The 16,107-nt window shown below is 51.0% G+C and overlaps 1 protein-coding gene across 1 annotated transcript; it reads left to right on the top strand.

Moving 5' to 3' along the window:
- Window positions 1–5,777: 5,777 nt before the first annotated feature.
- DCST2 (DC-STAMP domain containing 2) lies at window positions 5,778–15,997 on the top strand. Its single transcript, XM_066254514.1, is given in 15 exon segments — window positions 5,778–6,045; window positions 6,219–6,389; window positions 6,619–6,720; window positions 6,969–7,166; window positions 7,492–7,557; window positions 8,032–8,245; window positions 8,398–8,555; window positions 9,620–9,784; window positions 10,508–10,675; window positions 10,786–10,886; window positions 11,562–11,692; window positions 12,235–12,362; window positions 12,692–12,785; window positions 12,891–13,031; window positions 15,895–15,997. Coding segments are annotated over 15 exon segments (2,208 nt in total).
- Window positions 15,998–16,107: the final 110 nt, after the last annotated feature.

Raw genomic sequence — 16,107 nt, forward strand, 5'->3', positions numbered from 1 at the left:
GGTTGTGGGTTCAATCAGGGCACATACAAGAATTAACCAATGAATGCATAAATAAGTGGACCAACAAATTTACCTCTCTCTCTCTCTCTTTCTCTTTCCCTTCCTCTCTCTCTAAAATCAGTAAATAAATTTTAAAAAAAGTTCTGGCCAGGTAGCTCAGTTGGTTGGAGCATCATCCCGAAGTACAGAGGTTGCCAGTTCAATCCCTGGTCAGGGCACATACAGGAACAGATCGATGTTCCTGTCTGTCTCTCTCTCCCTGTTCCTCTCTTGCTAAAATCAATAAATAAACATTTTTAAAAATTAAAGAAAAATACTCTTTTATGGATTCTTGTTGTATTGGCCAAGAATTTGCTTAAAGGCTTTAATCACTGTAAAAAAAAAAAAAAAAAAAAAAAATATATATATATATATATATATATATATATATATATATATATATATAAAAGACTGGATAAAGAAGATGTGGCACATATAAACTATGGAATACTACTCAGCCATAAGAAATGATGACATTGGATCATTTACAACAAAATGATGGGATCTTGATAACATTGTTCGGAGTGAAATAAATAAATCAGAAAAAAACAAGAACTGCATGATCCATACATTGGTGGGACATAAAACGAGACTAGGAGACATGGACAAGAGCGTGGTGGTTGGGAAGGGGGAGGAGGGAGAGGGGAAGGGGGAGGGGGAGGGGCACAAGGAAAACTAGTAGAAGGTGATGGAGGACAATCTGACTTTGGGTGATGGGTATGCAACAGAATTGAATGACAAGATAACCTGGACATGTTTTCTTTGAATATATGTACCCTGACTTATTGATGTCACCCCATTAAAATTAATAAAAATTTATTTATAAAAAAAAATTAAAGAAATAGCCTGACCAGACTGTGGCACAGCGGATACAACATTGGACTAGGACACAGAGGACCCAGGTTCAAAACCCTGAGGTCGTTGGATTGAGCGTGGGCTCATCTAGCTTGAACAGAGGCTCACCAGCATGAGCACGGGGTCACTGGCTTGAGCGTGAGATCACAGACATGACCCCATGGCCGCTGGCTTGAGCAAGGGGTCACTTGCTCTGCTGTAGCCACCACCCTCACCTGGGTCAAGGCACATATGAGAAAGCAGTCAATGAACAACTAAGGTGCTTCAACAAAGAATTGATGCTTCTCATTTCTCTCCCTTCCAGTCTGTCTGTCCCTATCTGTCTCTCTCTCTGACTTTGTTTCTGTCACAAAAGAAAGAAAGAAAGAAAGAAAGAAAGAAAGAAAGAAAGAAAGAAAGAAAGAAAGAAAGCAGGGAGAGAGGGAGGGAGGGAGGGTGGGAGGAAGACAGGAAGAAAGGAAGAAAGGAAGAAAAAGAAAGAAAGAAAGAGAGAGAGAGAAAGAAAGAAAGAAAGAAAGAAAGAAAGAAAGAAAGAAAGAAAGAAAGAAAGAAAGAAAGAAAGAAAAAATAAAGAGCCCCATGGAGCTGTTGAGACCCCCACTCTTTTTTTTTAATAATGATTTTATTTTATTTGGCAGGAGAGAGAGAGAGAGAGAGAGAGACAGGAAGGGAGAGAAATGAGAAGCATTAACTTGTAGTTGTGTCTGACCTGTGGTGGCACAGTGGATAAAGCGTCGACCTGGAAATGCTGAGGTCGCCGGTTCGAAACCCTGGGCTTGCCTGGTCAAGGCACATATGGGAGTTGATGCTTCCAGCTCCTCCCCCCTTCTCTCTCTCTCTCTCTCTCTCTCTCTCTCTCTCTCTCTCTCCCTCTCCTCTCTAAAATGAATTAAAAAAAATTTAAAAAAAAACAACTTGTAGTTGTGACATCTTAGTTGTTCATTGGTTGTTGCTCATATGTGCCTTGACTGGGGTGGGGGGTTGTGGGGAGCCCAGCTGAGCCAGTGACTCCTTGCTCAAGCCAGAGACCTTGGGCTTCAAGCCAGTGATCTTTGATCTTAAGTCATTGACCTTGGGGTCATGTCTATGATCCCATGTCCAAGCCCGGCGACCCTGCGCTCAAGCTGATAAGCCTGAGCTCAAGCTGGCAACCTCAGGGTTTTGAACCTGAGACCTCAGTGTCCCAGGTTAATGCTCTATCCACTGCGCCACCACCAGTGAGGCATGCCAGCCTCCTCTCTTTTTTTTTTTTTTAAAGAAATTCACATTTAAATTTTATTTTATTTATTCATTTTAGAGAGGAGAGAGAGAGAGAGAGGAGAGAGAGACAGAGAGAGAGAAGGGAGGGAGGAGCTGGAAGCATCAACTCCCATATGTGCCTTGACCAGGCAAGCCCAGGGTTTCGAACCGGCGACCTCAGCATTTCCAGGTTGACGCTTTATCCACTGCGCCACCACAGGTCAGACCAGCCTCCTCTCTTAAGTCCCAGAGAAGCAAAGCTAGTCTCTCACCCTAACCAGTCAATGTAAAGACAAGACCAGAAATCTGAATTTTCTGGAAGTGGAGAGAAGCAGTTGGAGGAGGCAGACATAGGAGGCAAGCCTGTGAGGAGGATGGGCATTCACTTCCCCATGTTGAGTGAGAGACTCCAAGAGTACCCTTTAGAAACTGGTGTTTCAAGAAGGGGAACCTGTCATCTGTCTTGGGCTAGACTCCTACTGAGCTGCCGAACCTGGGCTGCTACCAGAGCACAAAGCCCAAGGACAGTTCATGGAGTGGGCACGTGCTCTCATCATGGCAGGGGAGAGGGCAGTGCAAGGTGCCCTCCTTTCCCAGTTTGGCAGGCAGGACTAAAACTGTGCATTTCCTCTGTGACAAGCGGCCATTCTGGAGGGTAGCAGGTCTGAAGTCATCTGCAAGGTTCCCCATCCAACAAGGCACCTGCCTGGGGGAGGGATTCAAAAACTAAGAGGCTGTGGGATGTCTGCAGGAGCTGTAGGGAGCGTCATTGGAAGCCAGCCAAATAGAGCTGGCCCGAGCAGAAACCTAGTCTCTTAGAAGTCCACACAGAGCCTCCAAAGAGACCATACATAAATGGGCCCCTGAGACAGCCAGGGTGTGAGTGTCTGCCACACACAGGGATTATAACAGTATTGGTGACTTCAGACTTTTGTCCCTTTTCCTCTAATTCTTCAGATCCCAGAAAACCAGAGGGAAAGGAAGAACCAGAGGGAAAGGAAGTGGAGACAAAGTAAAGGAGTGGCTGTACCCCTTCTCCAGGACAGGGACCCCACAGGGGTCAGGCCTATGCTGGGGGGCGAAGCGGGAAGGAGGGAGGAGGATTGAGTACAAAGAAACATGATATTGAAATTTTGATATAGACTGGATTGGATCTTTTAAACCTAAAAATAGTCATAATTACAGAAGCAGGACTAAATCTTCTAAATGAAAATAACCAGAAAGCTAAAGGTCTACATGAAAGGTCATCAGTGACAGAACAGGTTTGAATACAGTGGTTAGAGAAAAACTAGTGTCCTGTAGGTATCCCATAGAGATCAGTTCATTCAACAAACTGGTGGTGGTGCCAGTTTCATGCTCCTGGCCGGGGACAGGCTTAGGAAAGGGCATGTGTGGCAGTGCTGACTAATGAGACGTGAGGGCAAGCTGTCTGGCTGCGGGATTACAGGAAAGTTTTCCTTGTTTTTAAAAGAGAAAACAGGAAGGGATGCTCTGATATTCTGACCTTGTTATAAGAAGATGTGATGCCTGGAGTTGCTGCAGCCATTCCATGACCTGAAGAGGAGTGGTCGACAAGCCAAAGATGGCAGAGAAAAAAAAGGTGAAAGAAACCTGGTTCCTTGGTGGGTTTACTGAGCTGTTGAATTATCCAAACTCCAAATTCCACTCTCACTTGAAATTTATTATATAAGATCATAAACTTTCTCTATGGTTAAACTGCTTTAAGCTGGATTCTTAGAGCCCAACACCTCCTAATATTCAGATGTCACCTTCTTTGAGAAGCCTTCCCTGACTACTCAAGCTAGGATAGCTCCCTAGCCCCTTTCCATTATATTCCCCTGGTTAACTTTTTTTTTCATACCACTTGTCACTATCAGAAATGTTCTTGCTTATTTCTTGTTCATTTAATGTCTAACACTCTCTACTAGAATGTAAACTCCAAAAGAGCTGAGTGCTTGTCAGTCTTGTTCACTGCTGAATTCTCAGCAAGAGTGCAGTTAGTGCTGAGTGAATGAATTGAACCTATCAAAAGAGGAGCAGGAAACAAGGCCAGAGATGTGAAAAGAGATGTGGATTAAAAAAGGTCATGGGGCCTGACCAGGTGGTGGCGCAGTAGATAGAGCGTCAGAATGGGACGCAGAGGACTCAGGTTCAAAACCCTGAGGTCGTCAGCTTGAGGGCAGGCTCATCTGGTTTGAGCAAGTCTCACCAGCTTGAGCCCAAGGTCACTGGCTTGAGCAAGGGGTCACTCACTCACACACAAAAAAAGAAGGGTTATGGGGTTTGGACTGCATCATGTGGGTAATAGGGACTGTGTCTTTCACAGATGGGGTGCCTCTTCCCTCTGGATCTCTCCCGGAAGCCCAAGACAAGACTGAGACCACAAGGGACATTTGGGTACAGAAGAAACAAGCTCAGACTTCTTCTTGGGGACTCAAGACTAGGCCATGTTCCATAGGCCTCTTGGATATCCCTGTCCTTAGCCCAGCACTAACCCACCAAGCCGTACAACGCTATCATCTTCTGATCTTCATAGATTTTCATAGGGTTCACCAGGAGCTGAAAGAGACCTAAGGTGACAGGGTCAAACCAAAGATAAAAAGATGAACCCCCTCTCCCCCTTCCTCTCTCTTAAAAACAATAGTTGGGTAGCTCAGTTGGTCAGAGCATTATCCCAATATGCCAAGGTTGCAGGTGCAATCCCTGGTCAGGGCACATACAAGAGTCAACCAATGAATGTATAAATAAATGAAAAAAAATTGATGTTTCTCTTTCTCTCGCTTTCCCCCTTTCATTCTAAAAAGAAAAGAATAAGAAAAAAAAAAAGTTGCTCCTCCCCCTACCTGTGCTCCACACTCACCTATGGCCAAGAGTCCCCCAGTGCCTGCTCCCAGCAGGACAGCAGTGACAGGAAACTCGCCTGGCCGGCGCCACAGGAATTGGTGACAGGACACTGGCAGTCCCCACCTCAGGAACCTCTGCACTGCTGAAGGGCCAAGGAATTTAGCCTATCAGAGCCGACATCTTGCTCTCCTGGCCAGGGTGTAGTTCATTAGGGATAGGGGTTCGCTGGGGGTACTGGGTGAGGGTGGCGGGAGCTTGAGGGATCCTTAAGGAAGTGGGGCAGACATGAGTGAAGAAGAAGAAAGGGCTTGCCTAAAGGGGGCCCTGGATGAAAGGGGTATGGAGAAGGGGGTTCTTGAGGAGAGATTGGATGAGAGGATTGGTTGCTTGGAAGGGAGATTCCCCGATAACGAACTCACTGGTGTGGGGTAGTCTCCTCCTTTGCCCTTTGGTTCCATTCTGGTGAAGTCCGGTGTCCATAGTGTCTGCTCTGAGGGACCTCTCTCACTCCACAAGTCTCCTCGCGGATGTCCTGGAATATGAGGTTTTGCTTCTGTCTCCTCTGCCTCACCCACAACTTGCTTGAAGTCTGTGTCTTCCAATCCCCCCTCTTCTCTGAGATGTGGGGATAAAGATTGTAGAGATTTACCTAATCCCCCAACTGGGGAAGGAATTCCAATATGCACACATAAAGCCCCCTGGAACCTTAGAATACTGTGAGAAATTCTAGGATCCCCGTAAGAGCTACAGAACCTAGTGGGTGTCTCCTGGAAACAGACAAACATTTGGTTTCAACAGCCATGACCAAAGTCCTGAAGGATGTTGTGCGCCCCTCAGGAGCAGAGGAGCCGAGCATGGCGCGGGCGGTGGTGCGCAGTCTGGGAGGTTTCAGCCTGGGCTTGTCCTTGGCCACGGCCTATGGGCTCCTGGAGCTGCTGGTGGAAGGGCACAGCCCCTGGGGCTGCCTGGTGGGCACACTGACTCTGGCTGCCTTCCTCGGCCTGGGCATGGGATTTTCCCGCCAGGTCCGAGTCACTGTTTTCCTGCTGCTGCCCCAGGCCTTCTCCAGTAAGCGGGGCACCCACTGAGAGGGGCAGGTCCTGGGACAGGGGCTAAGGCAGCGGGGACCTGTGGGGCGGTGGAGGGAAATACTCTGAAGGCTTCTGTAAGGGACTTGGATGTGCTGCCATGTGCAAGGCTGGGGTCCTGGTTCTGAAGGAACTCCCCCCACACACCCCCAGAGCAGGGACGGACACTGCTGTTGGTGGCTGCCTTTGGGTTGGTGCTGCAAGGACCTTGTGCCAACACTCTGCACAACTTCACTCAAGCCAGTGAGGCCGTGGCCTGTGGGGCAGAGCTGGCTCTGAACCAGACTGCTGAAATGGTGGAGCGAGCTAAGCAGCCCCTTGTCAGTAAGGTCCCTCATGTCACCCACGTCCCCTTGTCCTATGTGTTCTATGGTCCACCAGCTTTATTCCTCTCTGATCATACTGGGCCCCAACCAAAAACTGCCTAATTAAACCCCCATTATCCATGCTCCCCACTTCCCAGTGGCAGACCCCCCACTCCCTACCCCTGGGACAATGGTAAGAACCAGCCCCTAGAGAAGATTCCACAGTTCCCCTGCTCCATGCCGCTCAGGTGCCCTGAACAAGATTAAAGCCATTGCGCAGAAGGCCAAAGAGGTGGCTGACCGGCTCCGCAAGTTCTTTCGGTCAATCATGGATGGCGTGAAGCATGTAGGTCAGTCAGCACATTAATGTGTCTGTTTTGGAGGGAGGGGGCCAAACTTCACCCAGTCTCCTCACCCTCACCTTTGTCCAGGACTTTTGGGCCCCTCCTGAGTGCTGACTAGTTCCTAGGGATACAGAGCAGCCAGGCCCCTAATCATAGGCCTCTCCAGCTCTGGGTGTTATCTTGGTGTTCCCCAAACCCCTGAAAAAATGCTGCGGGTCTCTGGCCCTGGGTACCAACCCCACAGCTGTCCCCAGCCAGGGCCCTGCGCAATGTATGGTATTGGCTCCTGCATATTGGAGATGTGTGCAACTCAGAGCTGGGCAACCCTTACTTGAAGTGTGCACGGGTCTTTGATGATGCCAAGGACAGCTGCATGAAGGTCATACCACAAGCCTACCACCTGTGTTACGTGCTCATGCCCTTCAAGCTGGTGCTCTGTGGACTTGCCAGTGGTGAGAGAGCCAGGGGCTTGCTGGCAGGATTGGGGGGACAGCAAATGATGGGGTCAGTTGGGAGGGCAGGTCTAGGGGACCACTGGGGTGATGAATATGGGGCCAATAAAGATGCTGGCCCAGCATGTGGGGGGGGGAAGATAGTGAGGAACCTATTACCCCAAGGTGGGGTAATAGGGAGGAGACAAAAAAGTTTTGAGCCAAAAGTTTTGAGGCCAGTAGGAAAAGCAAAGGTTGAGAGGGCCTTGTGAAAACAAGGTCCCTGGAGGTAGGAGAGGCAGGCCGCAACTCTCTGCCCTCCTGACACTTAGTCTCTGGCTCTCAGTGGTCCAGGTGTTCTGCATCATCCCCAAGTACATCCAACCTTTCTTGCGCAAGACCATAGGCATCCGTGAGTGACCCTTCTGAGCCCCACGTGCAGTGCTCCTGAGCATTCTTCCTCTCTCATCCTGGTATGGCCACTGCCAGCCTGGAAGTGCTCCCAGGCCATGGGTGAAAATGCAAGAGCAGGAAAGGTCCTCACTAGATCATCTAGGCCAATGTCTGTGCTATACAGATTAGGAAGTGGAGACCCAGCAAAGGGGAGGTGCCTCACCAAAGCTGGACTGTAGAGTAGGAGGAGAACCAGGGCCTCTTGCCCTTGGACACGACATTATGGAGACAGAACACTGGTGCTGAGCATACAGTGCGAAGGCACAGCTTGGGGAGGCTTTGTCCCTTCCTCAGTCCACTGTAAGTCCGAACACTGGGGGTTCCTGGTTGGTCTGTATTGTCACCCCTGGGCTGTTCCAATCCCCACCCCAGTTGAGGCTCTGTCTCCTGCTAACTGTCCTTGCTCACATCTCCCATGAACTGCTGACCCCAGCTGTGCAGAATTTGATTAACCGGGTGCGTCAAGAGTTTGAGTTCAACGTGACAGCCACCCACTACTTCTCTGTGGATCTCAATGCCTCTCGGAGCCTGTCGCAGGTCACTCTGGACCTCTGTGAAGCTGTCAGCATGAAGCTGTACCGCATCCGAGAGGCCCTGGCTCTGATGGGCTACATCACGCCTCTGCTGCTCGTGCTTCTCTACCTCCAGTGAGGGGCTGGGGCGGGCGGCGGGGGCTGCTGGGCCCAGCTCATCCCCATGGCAACCTGAAGGCTGGAGGTCCTGGGTGGTCGGATGCGGAGGCTGGTGCCCTGTGGGGTCTGGTCAGGGATACTGAGGAGCCTCACTTTTGTTCCCCCAGAGCCCTATTTTACCGGTACTGTTACCTGAACCGGGACAGTTATGACAACGTCTATATCACCAGCCGATTCCTGCGCATGGAGGCTGTTCGCTCCATGGCAGGACTGCCCACGGTGCTGCCACTTAGTGCCCGTGAAGCCAAACACTACATCCGGCCGGGTGAGGGCCTTGAGGGCCAGGAGACAAGGAGCCTGAGGGAGGTCAAGGCTTCCCCCAACCCCACTGTCTTTTTTTTTTTTTTCTAAAGCTGGAAACGGGGAGAGACAGCCCTACCGGGATACACCCGGCACGCCCACCAGGGGCGATGCTCTGCCCCTCCGGGTCGTCGCTCTGCTGCGACCAGAGCCACTCTAGCGTCTGGGGCAGAGGCCAAGGAGCCATCCACAGCGCCCAGGCCATCTTTGCTCCAATGGAGCCTTGGCTGCGGGAGGGGAAGAGAGAGACAGAGAGGAGAGGGGGGGTGGAAAAGCAAATGGGCGCCTCTCCTATGTGCCCTGGCCTGGAATCGAACCCGGGTCCCCCACACGCCAGTCCGATACTCTACCGCTGAGCCTACCGGCCAGGGCCAACCCCACTGTCTTGACCTTAAACCCTTTGCACAGGCTGGGCTCAGGACAGAACCAGAGTAGGGAGGGACAACACAGAACTTAAGGCAGTTTCAGGCTGGGGGGTCTGAGACACTGCTCTGCCCTTGTGGAGCCCTCACTGTGGAAAGGGAAAGCAGGGCCCTGCACCACCCTGCTTCTCATAGACAGAGAAGAGGCAGAAGATGCTTCTGGGAGCACCTGGGTGTCAGGACAGAGGGAAGGAAAGGTGGGGAGTAGACATGGGGCAAGGAAAGTGAAGTTAGAAAAGCTTCGGGGTGGGCAGGAAGTATGCATGTGGTAATACGGGGGAGATGCAGCTTGAGGGGAGCTGTTTGTGAGGCAGCGGGTCAGGTATGGAGAGCAGGAATGCCCCAGAAGGGAGGGTTCCTGGAGACTGGAAATAGGCCACCAGGCCCAGGTGCAGGTGCTAAGCTTCCACCTCTAGTAACGGAGCCCCTGCCCTTGAATAGTGCTTCCCATCTTGTCCAGGGGTCCTCACAGCTACCACACCTGCCAGATGAGCACACAGGCCCCAGCCTGATCAAAAGCAGGAGGCCTCCCCAGGAGAGAGATCCCTCCAGGTCTGGGGTCTGCTGAATGACAGAGCATCTTCCTGACCAATCTTCCCCCACCCAGGCTCCATCTCCCTGACTCGGTGGGAGCGGATCTTTTACATCCTGAAAATCTTCCACCTTATTCGGCACCTCCTCCTTGTGTTGCTCCTGGTCTTCCTGGACTATTCCGTCTTCTGGGTGCTGGACCTGGCCCGACACCAGCTACAGGGGCAGATCGTGGCCCGCAGTGAGCGCTTGAACCTCCCTGCCCCACCGCAGCCCCCTTGGCCCGCCCTTGCATCATCTCCACCTTCCCAATCCTGGGGGTTTGCCTGAATGATCCCCTGCTGTCACTGTTACTCACTAGCCTCTAATTTTGCCCCTCTTCCAACTCTATTCCCTGCCCAGTAAGCCCTATACTCAGGTCACCTAGAGCAAGTTATTTAATATCCCAGAGCTTTAGTTTCCTCATCTGAACAATAGGATAATAATGGCAGCAACTTCTCAGGGTCACTCTAAGGAGTAAATGAGAATATGGGTGTTGACTGCCTGGCAGACCATTGATTGTGTTGAAAACCACAGAATACAATGAATCTAATCCTGTGTACCAGAGGACCAACAGAAAAAGTAAAAAACACCCCAAGCAATCAATAAAGCACTTAGTCCATGCCTGCTTAGCAAATGCTTTAAATCAAATGCTTCTGGGCAGTTGTGGAGGTGGGGCATGGATTCACTAGCCGTTAAGGTCATCTCAGATCTGGTGGCCTGGATAGGCAAATCAGGCACAGTACCAGCCAGCTCTGCATCATGGAGCCAGTTCCAGGTGTATCAAAGGCCACTGGCTGAAGGTATTGGGCCGTCCCTAAGACCTGCACTGCTCCACTCTCCACCCTCCAGAAGGCATGGCTTTTAGCTGTATGGTGGAGTGGGCAGCTGCCACAGTGCATGTCACACAGTATTTTTGTATCAGGTCCTGTGTTAGTATCCATAACTGTGGAAGGCAAAGGCTATGCTGGGAAGATTTATCGTGACCTGGTATCAGCATTTGACGTCCTACAGCAAGGCAACATCACGATCTTGTCCCAGCGCTGTATCTTGCATCCCTCGGAGCCCAATACCACTGGTTATGTGCTCATTGGTAAGAACCACACCCCTGAGGGTGCTGGGGAAATACTCAGAGCATGAGGGGTGTATGTGGCTGGCACCTGCGCCCACCAGCAGCAGCTGCTGTGTCTGCTGTGCTCCTAGGCATCATGTATGGCCTATGCTTCTTCATCACCTTGTTTGGAAGCTACATCAGCCGACTGCGGCGGGTCATCTGTGCTTCCTACTATCCATCCCGGGAGCAGGTGAGGGCCGCAAAGTCAGTCCCTGACCCCCCAAGGGGGCTAAGCTTATGGCTTTCTGTCTTTGTTCAGGGGAGCTTTGAGTCCTTCAGCAGCCCAGCCTTCTCTCCTCTGGCTGAACCCCAAAGCAAACTACCTAGACTGAAGATCTCTAGATGCAGATGGGGCTGAGGGAAATAGGACCTCTTGGGGCAGGGCTTCCTGAGACAGAGCTTGCCTCCAAAGTTTTGTTAAAATTGTGGGGAAAAGGGCCATGCTGGGGTGTTGAGGTGTGAGTGGAAATTTACCATTTGCTCATTCGTTTACGAATCACTTACTGAGTGAGTATCTACAGTATGCCCGTCTCTGTGTTGGCCTCGAGGATGCCAAGGTGAACCAGACACAGCCTGGAGCTCACAGTCTCCAAGGCAGGCCAGACAGGCTCTTAATAAGACATTCAAGTAAACAAGTGTTTTTATTAAGGAATGAGTAAAGTGCTAAGGAAACATAGAGGAGGGCATGGGTAACGGCCTGGGGGAATGCGGGAGGCTTTTCAGAGGAAGGGGCACTTGAGCCAAGCCTAGAGGGGTCAGAGGAGTTGGACAGAAGGCAAAGATAGAGTGGAAATGAGTGTAGAGGGCATTCCAGGCAGATGAAACAGGATAAAGAGGACCCCATCGCTGATCTGCCCTCCACCAGGAGAGGATCTCCTATCTCTACAACGTACTTTTGTGCCGCCGAACCAACCCGGTGGCTGCCCTCAACCGAGCAGTGAGGCGGCGGGCAGCTGACCAAGGCCATACGAGTGCCCTCCTAGTGCTGGCCAGAAGGTGAGCCCACTGTTCTTTCTTAAAAAGTGTAGCAAGAGGGGACATAGAAAAGAGCCAGAAGTCAGAATGAATCACTGTCCTTTTTTTTTTTAAAGATTTTATTTATTCATTTTAGAGAGAGGAGAGAGAGAGGGTGAGAGACAGAAAAGGGGCGGGGGAGGAGTAGGAAGCATCAACTCCCATATATACCCTGACAGGGCAAAGCCCAGGGTTGCAAACCAGCGACCTCAGCATTTCAGGTTGACACTTTATCCACTGTGCCACCACAGGTCAGGTGAATCACTGTCCTTCTTAAGCATCCAGAGGTTTGGTTGAAGAGGATGCCACTCCATGCCACTCTTGCACTGAGAGAATCAGGCATGAGCATTCTTAGAGGTGGGGAATGAAGGGAGGAGGACAGGAAATAGAGGTTGTTGCTACAGTCAGAGAGGAAAAGAAGTGAGACTGTAGAAAGGCCTACACTTGGTTTAGTGGGTCGTGCTGGAGAGATGGATGGTTAGGCTGTGGGCTGGCCTGCTTAGGGTCTGGACCCTTCTCCCCAGGTGCTTCTGTCTGGCTCCATTTATCAACCGCTTTCGGCAGCACCAGGTATACTGCCTAGGCTGTGGACAGCCCCAGGACAAGGGGGGCACAGAGAACTTAGTGTCCTGCAGTACCCCGGCCTGCCGAGGTAAGATTCCTGGGCAGTGTGCCTCTCCCTGCTGGGACTCACTATATTTGCATATGACAGTCAGCTGTGATCTTTCACTTAGGGACTTCTATATCTCACCTTTTGTATCCCTCCTCTCATTACTGAGCATGTTATTCTCATTTACACAGAACCCTTGGGTAGCTCATTTTCTTTATGTTTGCCTTAATTCTCCCATATGTGAGCAGGATTTATATGCAAAGTGGCATTGCAGCCATTTCCTAGTGTGTACCGCTTGACAAGCGGGAGAGAGCCAGGGAGCACTGTGGGTGGGTCAGCTCAAGGTGGCCTTCCCTTCTGGCCCTCTCCAGGTCTCTTCTGCCCCACCTGCTTCCGCCTCCTGGACAACACCTGCTCCGTGTGTGCATCTCCGCTCTCCTATCAGGGAGAACTAGACCTGGAGCTGTGAGTCTCCAGCAAGATGGGGTGGCTGGCATGTGTGTGGGGAGTGGGAGCAGCCACCCCTCCCCCAGGACCTCTGTGGGCCACTGAAATGGGTGGCTTCTCTAGGGACTCCAGTGACGAGGAAGGCCCTCGGCTGTGGCTGGCTGCAGCTCGAAGAAAAACCCCTGAGCAGGAGGGGCTACTGAGGCATCGGCTCCAAGAAGCGCTGGACAGGACCCTCTCATCGGAGTCCAGCTCTGAGTTCAGGTGAGCAGAAAGCGGGAGGCCGGGCCTGGGAGGCCTAAGCATGTTCTGTCACACTGACAAAGGACTTCTGGGGTGCCTGGACCTCTGCTAGAGTTGGAGACAGAGATAACAAGAGGGGAGGAATGGAGGTTTCCCGAGTGCGTGCTCTGTCAGCACTCCTGCCCTGAAGGAGCCCACTGAATGGGGGAGAATAAATGGAACAGATAAGTGACAACAGTGTGGAGAATGCCCCATTCGAGGAGCGAAGCAGGCTCTGCGCAGTACAGAGCATGAACAACCAATCTGAAATGGGCATACATTAATGAAGGCTTCAAATAAGAGGTGGGGTTGGCAGCGACCTGGTGGTTTGTTAGGCTGAAGAGCAGAGGAAAGCATTCCGGGCAGGGGGTGTAAGTCTGAAGAATGTGAGACACTTAGGAGAGGAGACCCTCAGGGACGGTGTGTGTGTGTCTGGGTAGGACCTCAGAGAATGTTGGGAGGTACAGGTTGAAGTCAAGATGGAGAGAGATGGAAGAAAGCATGACTTGCCATCTGAAAATCCTCGGTCAGAAAGTGACAGATTCATAATTTATCCTTCAGGACAATAAGCTAAGAAGGCAGAGAGTTCAAAAGTTGGTGGTAGCCTCAGGATTGAGGTGCTGAATGACTAGGAGTTTATGCTTGAGGCAGGGCAGGTGCTAGGGCAAGAGGGGGGCAGGTCTGAGGAAAGGGGAATGGCCCAGTTCAAGACCTTTGACTTATCTATACAGAATCCAACTGGAGATGCCCAGGAAACTGTTGGAAAAGGGCAGGGCTCTGGGCCAAGTGTGTGTTTAGGGGGTTGTTGACTTAGAGACTGTAAGGAGGTAGAGTTAGATCATCCTGGCAGTGGGTGTGGTGGGGAGATAAGGGGACAGGGGTAGAACCCTGAGAAGCTCAATCATAAATCAAGGAGGAGAGAGTCTCAAGAATATGAGAACCGGCCTGACCTGTGGTGGCGCAGTGGATAAAGCATCGACCTCGAACACTGAGGTTGCCGGTTCAAAACCCTGCACTTGCCTGGTCAAAGCACATATGGGAGTTGATGCTTCCTGCTCCTCCCCTTTCTCTCTCTCTCTCTCTCTCTAAAAATCAATAAATAAAATATTAAAAAAAAAAATATGAGAACCAAGCATATCAAATGCTGTGAGATGCTCGAGTAGGATAAGAACTGAAGACCGGCCACTGAATCTTGTGGTTGAGAGACCACTGGTGTAGCTGGTGGGAACATTTTTCATGGTACCTGAAAGGCCCAAACCAGATCATCATGGATTGAAGGGTGACTGGTATAGAGGACTCAGAAACAGAAACAGACAAGGCTCCAAATCATTGTTGCAAGGAATTTGAAAATTTTTTTTTTTAAATATCACTGCTATAGTTTAAAAAAGAAAAAGGAAGCTTGACGGTGATGAGGGGAGAGACATTTGCTTCACACAGCAAGAGAGTGGCTTGAAGGGGATCCAGCACTAGTGGGTTTTTCTATATCCAAGGGTAGGGAGAGCTGAGTACTTACGAGATGAAAAAGAGCATTGAAGAGAGAAGGCTGCCAGAGAGATGGATCAGGGGCCAGGTGGACAAGGTGGCTTTGGACAGGGTGTGATAAGGTGTGCTCGCCCCAGCAGGAGGGCAGAGGTGTTCCTCTGAGCAGAGTGGAGCAAGCTCCCAAGGCCTCACTTTCCTCTGGGGAGTAGGAGGCATGGGCACCTGCTGAGAGAGCCAAGGAGGGGCTGGGAATCAAATAGAGGTTTCAAGGTGGACAGTGAAATAGCTGCCTTGGGGAATGTGCAAAGAAGTTGAGAGGAGAGGTTACGGGTTTCCAGGTAGTGTTAGAGGCCCAGATGATGTCGAAAACCACAACCTGTAATGACTGACCAGTGTGCTTGGTTATGTGGGGTGTTTTGTGCACATGTGGTAGCCATGGACAGGATAAAAGCACTGAAGGCTTTTTTTCTGGGTGAGTCAGAGGAAGGACAAGATGGGGAGAGAATTGAGGTCTCTTCAGTGAGAGTGTCTGAGATGACTGGCCTTGGGGAAGAGAAGGGCCGGAGACCTCCGGTGGGAGTCCAGCGTCCATGTAGGATGTGTTAGAACAGGGGCACTGGCCAGGAGGGGCAGAGAAAATGAGCCACAGCTAGGGGAGAAATCTGGGATAGTTAGTGAGTGGTCAAAGTTGGAATGCCTAAGTGGGAGCAGAGGTGAAACTCATCAGGGCAAGGTCAAGGGTTGAAAAGCCAGAGATGGATGAGCCCTCCAATGAGGAGGCTGCTGGGCCACGCAGCCAATCTGAGACAGCAACCTGGAAAGGTATGGCAGGGCATCTGGGAGGCCTGGGGAGACAGCCAAACGCTAGTGGTGTGGCTGCCATGGCAGCCAGGGGCTTTGCAAAATGCCATTGGCCAGTGGGGTTTGAGAGACAAGTAGTCTACTTGGGAGGGATGTCCAGTGGGCACATTCCATGTGATGGGGGCTGGGTGCAGTGTTGAGAGGAGAGGTTGAAGGGGATGAGCAGCTTTATTTCTAAAACCTCCAGAGGGCTCAGGGAAGTTAAAAGCTGAGTCACCAGAGGGGTAGCTTGAGCCTTGAGTAGGTATTATCATGAGGTCATTACAGGTTCTGCCCTCACTAGACATGTGACCTTGGGCAAGTCATTGCCCGCTGGTCTCTCAGCATCAGCCTGAAATCAGATATCCATCCAGTCATGGGCTAGTGCGCCTGGGGGCCTGAGAGCAGTGGGGCTGGTGTGTAACAGGAAGCAAATCTGAACAGATGGGACAGGGGCAGAAATGTACCTGTGAGAACAGAATGTTGGTGACCAACTGGGCCATCCCCCTGCTTGCCTCACTAGTGACCTGGAGGAGGAGAAGGGGCATTGGCAGAGGAAGCACAGGCCATAGCCCCTACCTGAGGTCCCATCTGTCCGCATTCCCAAGTCTTCTCAGCCCCGATAATTACCCTCTAAGTCTTCTGCTTCCAAAACGGCCCCTCCCCAGCTTTGGAACTCCAGGCACTTTGTCTCTCATCCTCCTCTCCTGCTGACCCCTCTCACCAACCCCAAAAT

This window comes from Saccopteryx bilineata, chromosome 2 (assembly GCF_036850765.1).
Source record: "Saccopteryx bilineata isolate mSacBil1 chromosome 2, mSacBil1_pri_phased_curated, whole genome shotgun sequence".
Lineage (NCBI taxonomy): Eukaryota > Metazoa > Chordata > Mammalia > Chiroptera > Emballonuridae > Saccopteryx > Saccopteryx bilineata.